This window comes from Ostrea edulis, chromosome 1, assembly GCF_947568905.1.
Source record: "Ostrea edulis chromosome 1, xbOstEdul1.1, whole genome shotgun sequence".
Classification (NCBI taxonomy): domain Eukaryota; kingdom Metazoa; phylum Mollusca; class Bivalvia; order Ostreida; family Ostreidae; genus Ostrea; species Ostrea edulis.
The window spans coordinates 6,281,348-6,293,692 of record NC_079164.1 but is presented as its reverse complement, the minus strand read 5'-3'; the positions used below and the strand labels follow the sequence as shown (position 1 = coordinate 6,293,692).

At 33.6% G+C, this 12,345-nt stretch overlaps 1 protein-coding gene across 2 annotated transcripts; it reads right to left on the bottom strand.

Moving 5' to 3' along the window:
- Positions 1 to 251: 251 nt before the first annotated feature.
- On the bottom strand, positions 252 to 7,353 carry LOC125664318 (iroquois-class homeodomain protein IRX-6-like). Of its 2 annotated transcripts, XM_048897044.2 has the most exons (6): positions 7,071 to 7,351; positions 6,461 to 6,658; positions 5,637 to 5,755; positions 3,902 to 4,188; positions 823 to 1,407; positions 252 to 452 (listed from the first exon to the last, which is right to left on the bottom strand). In XM_048897044.2, exons 1-6 carry the CDS (start codon positions 7,113 to 7,115, stop codon positions 418 to 420), a joined length of 1,269 nt encoding a protein of 422 aa, XP_048753001.2. In that variant the 5' UTR covers positions 7,116 to 7,351; the 3' UTR covers positions 252 to 417. The 2 variants fall into 2 exon arrangements, with proteins under 2 accessions (XP_048753001.2, XP_056008430.1); XM_056152455.1 differs by having other exon boundaries at positions 252 to 1,407; positions 7,071 to 7,353.
- Between the last annotated feature and the right edge of the window lie 4,992 nt (positions 7,354 to 12,345).

Here is a 12,345-nt window from a genome sequence, read left to right as displayed (position 1 = left end):
ACAAATAATTATACGGTGTACATTGTGACGTATTTCTCAACTGTCGGAATCGATCATGAAAAACAGATTAAAGTGTTTAATCTGAAATATATACATTTATCTATTTCATTCCACAAAATCTCAACTTGTCTAAAAAAAATATACAAATAATTCATTTATACAGAAATGTGTATTCTTGTCTTCCAATTTCCCTCAGTGCAGCAGTCCATCGTACAAGAACATGTGATAGTAAACTATAACAATAAGGAACATAAAGTCTTTAAAATTTATTCAACATTCAGTCAATCATACAAAAATAAGCGATATTCTACTGTACACAATAATCTATAAATAGAATAATTAATTTGATTTGCGACCATCAAGAACGCCCGGGGCGGGGCAGGGTGTAAAGCACTACTAAATGGGTGTGTCTGGGGGTCACTCTCTCTCGGAGTCGCTGGAGGCGGAGGTCACTGTAAAGAAACAAAGAAGACATGGATTAGTGATTAGGGCTCCCCCACATGTGGACATTTTTGCGAAGTTATGTCAGAAATGGATAATGTAACAAGTAAACAGTGTTAGATTGATAACCTGAGCACATAAACAGGGGTACACATCGCCAGCAGTGTGAAATGTTTAGACGATATATGTCAAACATGCTATCTCTTCAAGTAAACTTTGGTATAAACAATGAAATTGTCGATGAGTCTATCATTTAGGAATTGTTTTCCCAATTAAAATCTCTTCACACACAAAATGATCCAAAAATTACAGTTAGAGAAACGTTTGTAAACATGGGGATTGCTTTAGCCAAACAGAGCTTTATTGACACGTTGAGCCTACCTGTAGCAGTTGGCTTGGTCGCCAGCCCGGTTCGTGCTGCGTTTAATCCGGTCTTATCACTAATTGCCAGGTTCAATGCTGTCTCCGAGTTTGATTTCCGGTATTGTTCTAAAGTTTCACTGTAGTGTTTTAGCTGATCTTGATTTTTAAGATCCTGTGATGTAACATTCCCGTTCCGTAATTGCGCGTGATATACACTGAGGGATTGCAGAAGAGGATTACTTTGTACGGATACTCTGGAATTTTCTCCCATTGTTTTGTCTTTATTCATTATTTCATCAATAGACCAGATTTTTGGTCTTGAATTTGATTGCGACGAATTACTTTGATCACGTGATTCTGATTGTCCAACAGATGCTTGTTGCAGCCTGGCGTCAACAGTTGCATTATTATCTGCTTTTTGATTGGCTGAAGACTGTGACGTGTTGGAACTCAGCCGCTGTTGTTTGCATTCCCGACTTTCATCGTCTTCATCATCTGAGAAATCTGATATATCCGACGTCACCTTTATATCTACATCCTCGTCGTCATCGTTGTCCAATTTTGTGATGAGACTCGATGACGATGAACAGATCCTGGTTTTCTCTGCAAAATATGTTTTCATCGTTTTATAGATTTTAAGCAGTTATTGATATCAATGCAGAGTAATGACAGATTTGCCTTGCGACAGTCCAAGATTGAATTTATTTTATATAATTTGCATTGATAATATAACCAACTCCGAGTCCATAAAAATGTCAGGGTACCCGTATATGAAGACAGAAATAAATTGCAGATGTGCCCGAATCAATCACGTCTTCTATCTAGACGGCATTATTAATGTACCAGAATCGGCGCCATTGCAGATCAGATTTAAAGTGATGCAATATATTTCCATTAAATTATGATTGAATTTGATATAGGCATGTTGTACATCCACTTCTTATTCACGGAGACGCGTTCGGTCGTAGAGAATCTGGTGTTATTCTTTGTCCGCAGTATGGTATGACACGAACATTATTAAACGGCATCAAATGCTATCAAAAAGAGGGGGTGAACTCGCGTAATCTTATATTTCTGTACGGGATATCTGATGTAAAATACGAAACCTAATCCGGTGAAAGTTGAGACCCGGCAATTTCGCTCATTTGTACGACCGCCGTTCCATTTCCAGATTTTATCTTCTTTTTTGGGCCATACAATGCGGTTATTAAAGTTTCGTTTTAGAAGATGAAATGTGTTAAATGGGATATAAAAAGGATCACTTTAACTATACAAGAAAAACAGACGAGTTGATTAGGTGAAGCACATCTCTTCTTCGTTTTTTGGCGACGAGACGGAATATTTCTCAAAGTTGATAGAAGGGCACAAGCGAACAATGAGAGATCTGTAGTAATTATCACCGACACAAGAGAGTGAAAACATTCAATCAATGGTGTCACATGGTCCTGACGTGAAGGATCATGTGTTTTGGAGGGCGTATATGAAAGCGTTATGTAACTCTATGACAAGACATATATTTCATATCCGAGGGACTCAAAAGGAATCAGACACCGGGTATCAACACACAAAACAATTTCTGTCCTCGACAATTCTCAAATATCCAATTAACATCAGTCAAGATGGGAAGCATTTTATCACATCAACATTAATAGTCGCGGATTATCGTCTTCAATGATGATGTGAAAAGTTCATATTTTACATGAAAAGGTTTGTGTAAGCGGTTTCGATTTTCTTATTTTAACAACAATTTATATTTGAATACAAAAAGCCCTTGGAGGGCGGACCACAAACAGCAATATGATTCTGAAGGATGAAGGCGCGTTAAATGTTATATTTACTTACAATAAGTAATGAGCTCCCGATAAAATACTGACAGCCGAAATGACAATTTTCTCAATTTTATGCATAAGTATAACCTTAAAAAGATAGTTATCGCATAATTTGTTGAAATATCATCCCCCGTAAGATTAATACAGGCCATAAAATGGCTGAGGGATTGTGTGGTTGTGGACGTCGAATTGCAACATCTCTTGTACAATAATGTCTGTTTTGAAGGGCGATAAAATCACTTGTCGGGAATGTTTAGGGGCTGTATCAACCATATAAGCCTGCTCACACCGAGCCTTTGTATCGAGTTTCATCTAGAGGCAGTGTTTAGGATGTATATTAAATTAATCTAGATTTATTGGAGGTTGGTGGTTCATCAGAACGCAACTTATCGCAAAGACAAGTCTTTGTTCGAGGAGAGCGACATTATTTATACGGTATTCAATTCAATTTAGCGGAAATATATCTTTACGTCGATTTATTAATTTCAAGATCCTTTTCTTTCGATACTCGCAGGGAACACACACGGTGAATTTTGCGCATAAATTGATAGCAACAAATAAATGAATTTGCTTCTTGAAAATAAACCTTTGCTCACATAGTTTTGATGAAGATCTTTTTAAGTAATAGATGTAGATGTTATAATTTTTTTAAATATAAAAATGGCTAAACTTGGCCTGGATTGAATTTAATGTGTAAAACTCTGTATAGATTTTTGCTGCAAGTATTTGTTTTACTTTCATAATTATTATAGCTGTATTATTATCATTATTATTATTCAATCAGACCTATGCAGTTGTTCAGACACCCTATACTTATGATGCAACTGATTACTATGTAACGTTGATAAAACAATTAATCGTATATAAGATGAAACATGATATATATGGCAAGATTTCAGCAACAATTATAGAGGAAAATTTTAATTATGTTGAATAATTAATGTAACTTTGGAATTGTACAGAATGCAGCAATTTCTGAAATTTTTATTCTGTCCCCTTCGTTTAAGGTTGGAAATTTAACATTTCTCAAGATGCTCTTAATTTCTGTCTGAATTAACACAAAACCAAGATATGGTAATGTTCTCCACAATATGGTTTTCCTGGTTATTAATTACATCTACTCTATTTAATTTACTAATTACATCTACTTATTCTGTCATCGTACTGTTTAATTTTTTGAAAATTCAAATGCATTTAGTTTTAGAGAGGTATTGTTTGTATTGCTCCTTTGCTTTTTAGATATTTGTGGAACACTGATCGAGACTCACCATCGTCCGTTCCTAGTGGAGACCCTAAGGATTCCAGGTCACTTCCGTCCAATTCCTTCTCTTTGTACCCTAACTTGCTCTCCTTCTTTAGCCTCCGTCTGGCGTTTGCGAACCACGTGGACACCTGGGTCAAGGTCATTTTAGTGATGATGGCGAGCATGATTTTCTCTCCCTTAGTGGGGTAGGGGTTCTTCCGGTGTTCGTAGAGCCACGCCTTTAAGGCACTAGTCGTCTCCCTTGTTGCGTTCTTACGGCGGGCTGCATTATTCAGATCTATCCCTCCATAGCTGAATAAGTATAATTTTAAAAATTATGAGAGTGGGTTTTTTCCCCTGTTTTTCTGATATATCCTTTATAATTAAAAATATTTATCAAAGTACTGGGTTGACATCACTTGAATTAATTGCATGAATTGGTCCTTTTAATTTGCAAATTTAAGGGAAGCCCCGCATTTTTAAGCATCAAAATATTGTAGTGACTTCATACGTTTTTCAGCTATAAAACGTTTCTTCCACGGACGTCAATTTTGAAAGTATCAGTCAAGCGAATTTGTAAAGTTCTTAATTTTAATGGGAAAATGTAATTTGAAATAAATTCCAAATAATTTGAATATGAGTACAGTCCTTGATCTAAAATAAACCATATATTAATTATCCATCCCAGATCAGACCATCGATAAACGCGCATAAAGAATGGGTTACGGGCTCTACTCTATACAAAACGTTGAAAAATATCTTTATATTCGGCAATTTTGAATTTTGAAAATTATTAAAAATGTCTCTGTGATGTCATAATATACAATCAAATGTAAAATTTATGTCATAGTCATATACATCTTTATCTTTCACTATGATTACACTCATCAAAATAAGGTAATCGTTAACTTTTTTTGTTTGGGGTTTGTTATTGGTTTTGTTTGTTGATTGTTTTGGGGTTTTTTTTAAATTCTGTAAATTTTTGGGGTCAAATAAGGCTCTACTTGACCTGTGTCTTTTTGTGTGAATCATGCAGCGGGGGGGGTTATTTTAAAAATTCGGCGTATGAACGGAATTTTGCAATATTTAAGGTCAAGATGTAACAATGGAAGAATGCCCACACCTTTTTATTCCTTTAGCTATAGTATTAGTAAAACATAATTGGTCGGCTTAATTCTGTTCGACAAACATATAAAAAAAAAAACATCTTTTCAACCCCTATATTCAATGAGTTACGTTGAAATTTCATAATGATGTAAGGTATCGTATCAAAATTTCAGTATAAACTTTGAAGTAAATCTAATGTATTACAGATTCTTCTACATATACATATCATTATTTCTTATCAACAATTTATTTCATTACGTCAGACATGAAGGTTATCATATTTGAATTTAAATAAATGGATTTGTACTTGATAAATACACGATCGATCTGCTCGAATTTTTTCCCCAATTTATTTAAAGCCATATCAGGTTATATAATATTTATGCTAGCTATCAATAAAAATTTTAGATATATTTTACGACAAAGAAATCGAATGCATTAATTTTAAATCTATAAGAAAACCACAAATTGTAATACTAGGTACCTTGATTAACCACAACATGAACACGCAGATACATGTAACCTGAAGAATGGAAGACCGAAATTGTAACCGTTTCCTGTTCAACATACGGTTATATCAGATCTGAACTATGTGCAGTCAAGAAACTGACATCTTTCATGATATTGCCTGAGTGAAAGGTGGGGAAACTTACAATGCACTGTATGGATGCATGCCCAGCATGGGTTCTGTAGGATACACCATGGAGGGGTGCTGGAGGTTTTTCCAAAATTCCGGAGCTCTTTCGAGTCCTAGAACCGGGGAAGCACCGCTCTGGAATTAAAAAAGAGAAAACTGAAATGAATTTTACACACAAAAACGAAATACGAGATTTAAAAAAAATATATTGCACGATTAGAATATTTGTATAATTATCTTGAAAAATATTTATAGAATGCAAAGATACGAAAAGAGAGTATTAAACCACTATCGCAGGTGGTTAAAAACCCATCATTAGTTGAGGGAAATTCTATCGGTAGTATAGTATTTTGACAACATTTTAACATGGGTAAAAACTACCTTAAAATATAGGTGGCTTTCATTTTCGAATAATTATACGTCATTTCTTGCAACTGAAACTTATCTGTTTCTAAACGGATAAAAGAAAACAAGCTGGCCAATTTTTTCTTCAAGTGGGAAAAGCTTTTTGAAAAGCAACAATTTGTTGAAAGTTTGGACAACAAACGGTATTTCGATATACCCTTGAACAAAAATAATGAATAGCTTGAACTCTAGTGAAACAAGACACTTGATACTGGTGGTTTACATGAAAAATATCACACCGAACGCAGCACCCTCAGCGACAGAAAAAAGTGAAAAAAAATCCTGGAGATTAGGAGACACAAAGAGTAATAAATCAGACAAACTCATAATTGAATATCTTCAAATCTTTTCAACCAGATCTGATTGCACACGCTGGGGCTCCATAATCTGATACCATTGAAATTTAATTTTATAAGCGTGAAAATTGAAACTGACCAGCGGGTAAAAGGCCGAGGGTTCCACACCTAATGCGTTCGGGGTCATCGGGCTGGTAGCGTACAAAGATTCGAGATTTCCGAGGCGAGCGAGATATGGAATCGCCATTCCTGTGGGAAAAGGACTGTCTTGGAGAATCGCCCTCCCGGGGTCCGGGCAAGCTGGAGAAGGGAGGGAAGTTTTCGGCGGAATGTTCAACTGGAAAAAAAACACAAAAAAACTATGATTCTTTCCATTTTGATATTCCTTGGTATCGACTAAAACTTTTCACTTACCATTTTCGGGACATAGTGAAGTTTTAATTTTTTTATTTCTATTTTCATTTTTTTTTAAATTCTAAAATTAAATTCCACAACAAAAAGAATGTGTTCTTTTTTTATTTTTAATTCATGTGTAATTCAATTAGATGAAATATAATCATCATTTATATTTTTTAATTCATATGTAATTCAATTAGATGAAATATAATCCTAATTTACGTTTTTAAAAAGCTGTTATTCATTAATCACCATTGTAAAATGTAATAAATTTTTTTTCACAAAAATACCACCAAAACAATTCAACAACAGTTTAAATTGTGTTTTAAGATGGAAGTATTCATTTACGTTACCTGTGAGGACGGGACGGCGGACAACTGCGGCGACAAATGGGACATCTTCAAACCAGGTAGTCGTAAAGTTCTGAATCTGCTCCTAAATACTTTTTTTTCACTCAACTTTTACCATTTCAAGTTCCGGCAGTGACTTCCAGAGTGTGCACCTTTCACCTTTCGTGCACCTACCAATTATGGTTAGATAGATTTTGTAAAACTGCCACTAACAGAGGAACTTTGTCTATTAAGTATCAACACATTGGGCATACAAAATAAATAATATCGTCCAAGAGGTATCATTGATAACAACTGTCTTGTGAAGTTGATGACAGGTAGCTCCGCCCACCTTTAAGCCGGGTGGATGACGACCAAACGATGGGCCGTAAAACGGTGTCTATCGAAACATCGCAAATCCGCGGAAAACTCTGACAGATTTAGGGTCGTTAGATCGCTTAAACTGTTTGATGAAATTAACAGCTGTCTTTTTGTAGGGGATATGAGGTAGATATTGGCATATTATTAATCAATTATATCCTGAAGCCAATCAGGCTTTCCTTAAATTGAAATCACTGTTACCTGAACGTAGAATTAGAAAGTACTGGTTTTTACCGTTTTACATGTATATTGATTGTAGCCCCAGAGCAGCATCGTGTCAAAACCCAAAAACAAAAACTAGGGGCACGGGCCAATGGGGCGAAACGGATACCCTCGTAATTCGAGATTAGTGGTGGTCAGTTACATCTGATAAGAAAAGGTGACCACTGGCCTTAATACAACAGCAATCATACTGGCAGATCTATAAATAATGAGTTAATTTCGTCTTACGCATGTAAATTGTATGGAAGGTGTTAGAGATGAAATGATAGCCGTACCCGGCCTAAAAACAACTGATGTAATCGTGATAATTCGGAGGTCTCTCGTCCCAGATGAATTACTTATCCATGGAATTTTGTCAGGTCTATAACGATTTTCCATTCGGACACCATTATTTAAAGTTTGACACGTGTAGTAAAATAAATTAAAATCGATGGACATGTGTGTTCCGTGTTAAGTAAAATTACATGTTAATCATAATTTTATTTGGGCTATTTAAGTCTGGATTATTTATTGTTAACTCTCCTTTGGTATTTGACAAGATGAAGTATGTACATTGAATGTGAAAAACAATATCATATATAAAGCACTGAGTACAACCCGATTGTTTTTCTGCAGGACAAAAATCTCATGCATAGTAGTTGTTCTCATGAATATATAGAGTATAAAAAGTCGATTTGGCGATATTTTCTGATTGTAAAAATTTGAAATAGAATTATAATAATTACATTGAATTGATTTAATTGGTGGCAATGGTTATCATTTTAAAGACCATCTACAGGATTTGAATTTATGACTACCGATATCGCTAGAAGGCTGTACAGTTAGAGAATTGTTTATAGATTTGTCAAACAGACCATAAATCTTATATAACTACCAATTTCCATGTTTCAACAGAAATCAAAAATGTCATTTTCCTATTCACACCCACAGTCATTCAAACTTTAAAACAAAACAATAATCTGTAGAGTACTTTTATGAATTCATATATTTCTTTCTATTGTTTGCCTTCAAAATGAAGATAAACTTACGTAATAAATTTCATTATTTGTAGAGTATTTTTATGAATTCATATATTTCTTTCTATTGTTTGCCTTCAAAATGAAGAAAAACTTACGTAATTAATTTCATAATTTGCAATGATATCTGCGTACTCAACTTGAGAAAGAATCGTAAATCGATTAAGAAGGGGTAAACTTATAAACTTACTGTATTTAACAGGATTCTAAAAAAAATTATGAATCATTGCGTGAACATGTGTGGAATGACATAATATCAATTATTTATAGAAATTAGATTATTGTTGTTAAAAAAAAATTTAATGTAAATTACGGTCATATATATATATATTTATATATATCCGATTACTGAGACTCTATTTCAATTTTGGATATATATATATATATATATATATATATATATATATATATATATATATAACTTTGTTTACTGTTTATTTTATTTTTTTAATATATGTATCTTATACCGGACACTGATTTTAAATTTAAAAAAAAAAACAATTGAGATATATATATATATTTTTAAAAAATCAATTATCGTTAAGATATAGGTTTCATAAAAATGATACCCTTGCAAATTATCAGATTTAAATCCGGTGTGGAATTAAAAAAAAACACCAGAATCAAGGAATCCTTCCAGCACTATCTGTGATCTGTGTAGTTATTTGGATATTCGTGATTGTGTACGATTTTATCAGGAAACGAACGAACGAACGGTTTCAACATCGGAATGGGGCTTTATTTCAGATTTATGGTCTGTTTGACATATTTCAAATAATACACTAACTGTTAAACACTCTGATGACAACAGTAGACATAAACATTTTCCACTAATGGTCAGCAGACTTCAGAGAAAACTCTGACTATTGGCATCCATTAAATCATTTTACCTTTTTCTATGATATATCTTAAATTCTATCTTTTAAGAAAATTCGTCCGATTGACTTATCACATGTATATATATATATATATATATATATAATTCAATATAAAAAGGCAGGAAAATATACAGTTCCAAAATATATTTAAATCACCAGCGCTTTCTGGATTTTAACATCCATCCTCAGGTGAATACAAATTAATAATGTATATATATATCACATGATTCAGATATGAATTTCGCTTTGTAGAGAACAGACACTATCCTTTCACTTTATCTAAAGTTTTGGGGTGAAATTAAATGTACATGTATGTTCATACTTTCATTTAGTAAAATTAAAATGTAATATTACAAGTCTCCATTGTCGAAAATTAAACATCTTCGGTTTTAATTTATTTATTTTCTCGAAGCGGTAAATGAGATACCAAAATATGGTCAAGGTATAAAATATAAAAATTGGCAATCGTATACTTACATATGGCTTAATCAAAATTTAGCTTATCTTGAAAGATAATTATAGCAGCGGAATCACGTGTTCCTGCATCTTGGAATTCGGAATTCATTAAATGATACTTGCATAAAAATTATACATGAATTGCTGGAACAAATCACGAATAGCGCTAAAATAAAATTACAATATGTCCGTCCACAAGGAACAAATACATATTATATTTCAATGCCTTAAAGTCGGTTGAGGACAAAAGTTTATACTCGAAACAATTTACTTATTTAAAAAGAACAAAAAGATATGAAATGTACATTGTTCTCTAAGAGGTTCTTATAACGAGACGTCTATATAGAAATTTGACAGTGATTTTTTATCTCATTATCTTGACCTGCTGTGTCCATCCTGTAGTCCGTAGCTCTGTTGTTCTCGTATCACACAAAACTAACTACTCAATAGATCAACAGTGTCAAGGATTATAGAAAAGTATTTTTGATACATTTTTTTCAAATTCAAGGAAAACATTTATGATTTTTTTTAAAAAAATGGAATGATTTAAATTTTTTTTTTCATATTTCTGCACATGGTCTATGAGCGCTACAGTGAGTCTATGATTTCACGATGTGAAATCTGAATCCATGCGAGAGAATGTCGTGTATACACCGAAGATGCTTATCAGGAAATTTAGTAGTCCCTAATTACAGTTTTGGGTTAAATAACATCGTGTCTCGTAAATTTTTTAAATTACTGGGTGTAGGTAAATAAATAATTATTCAACATAAATACAACAACCAAAATGAGAAAAAGAGTAAATTTTGATATCTGTGAGACTGCGCTTTGCAACAACAACAAAAAAGGAACAGAGAGCACGCAATTCCCGAACTTGTGCTCTGTGTTTGTTTGAAATGTAAATTGAAAAAAATAAATTTAGAATTCATTTCTTTAACAGTTTACATATGTAGGGTTTACAGAATTTCTTCACGGGTGATTTCTAATTACAATCGTAAAATGACTTGTAACAAAATCTCTTTCATGTTGGTTAGACCCGAGGTTAACATTGTATACCTTGTTTTTATTTGCCACGTTTCTTCCCTCGAACTCCAAATGTAAATATTGTGAAACCATAACGGATTTAGCATAAAAATACGTTCGTTTTTAAAGTTTATCAATTTCACCAAAACTTAAATCGCCATAGAAGTCCCGTTGGTCTGTAATTAATTCTCTTGTATTGGAAAGTTCTTGAGGTAATCATATTGCTCACAAACAAAATAGCCGCCGTGTACGATCCTATTTACACGAGTTTCCGTAATATTGGTAATTGTATGACGAGTTTGACAGGGCCTCCGTAGAGAGGATCTTTCGCAGCACATTTGAAATGCTTCAGAAATATAAACTTGCTTGTCAGTAGACAATTTATCATTTAAAACGTCTAAACATCCCACATTGTTTGGGTGGTGATATTAGTTGGAGAGCGACCGCTGCCGACCCGTTTACACTTGTACCTACACGGTGTTTTTGGTGTCGCTAGTTCTCTATCGTCTTAAGGCGCAAATCAAGGTCTCGTCATAAAACGTAACAGTTTGATAGACAACTTGCAAAAGAAAAGAGATTCAAAAATTAAAAAGTAATATATTCTCAATTTCCTGTAGATAATTCCTGTAAAATGAGTATTTCAATCTGCAATATTGCATGTTGGTTTTCGTACATATCTGTCATGCACCGGAAGTTCTCGTTTTAGACTCTATCACGTGTACATTGCAGGTGTTGTAACGCTAACCTATCTTGTCAAAACAAACTTGTTCTACATAAACAACTAAAACAAGAGGGATCTATCCCGAAATATCACCTACTCCAAGACAACGTGTTATATATATATTAAAAAACCGCTGTAGGTACCTGTACGTATAGTAATAAATGTTTAGTAGAGGGATACATGTATTCCACATGTATGTTATAGATTATAGAGTACTGATAAAACAATACCTGGATCCGCTCCTGCTATAGATTTTATATAGTACTGATAAAACAGTTCCTGGATCCGCCCCTGCTATATATTATATTGTACTGATAAGACATTCCTGGAACTGCCCCTGTTATAAATGTATTAGTACTAATATGACAATTCCTGGATCCGCCCCTGCTATTGATGTATTTGTACTGATAAGACAGTTCTGGCTAGGTCTAGGTAGGGACTTCGGTTTATGCGACCCTTTGACTGTCAGAAGAGAGAGGGGGGCACTACAGATTTACTGAAATTTAAAGTGATGTAAAATTTGTTAAGATTTATACATACATATTATTGCCTAATATTTACAATTTCAATTTTTTGGTCTTTGATTTTATATATGAACTGCA

What these genes read in the sequence shown, in the direction of transcription:
- LOC125664318 (XM_056152455.1), bottom strand. Translation starts at nt 7,115, where the DNA reads ATGTCCCATTTGTCGCCGCAGTTGTCCGCCGTCCCGTCCTCACAG. An exon ending in CCGCCGTCCCGTCCTCACAG is followed by an intron (nt 6,659 to 7,070) that starts GTAACGTAAATG and finishes TTTTTTTTCCAG; the next exon opens with TTGAACATTCCGCCGAAAAC. An exon ending in ATGCATCCATACAGTGCATT is followed by an intron (nt 4,189 to 5,636) that starts GTAAGTTTCCCC and finishes ATACTTATTCAG; the next exon opens with CTATGGAGGGATAGATCTGA.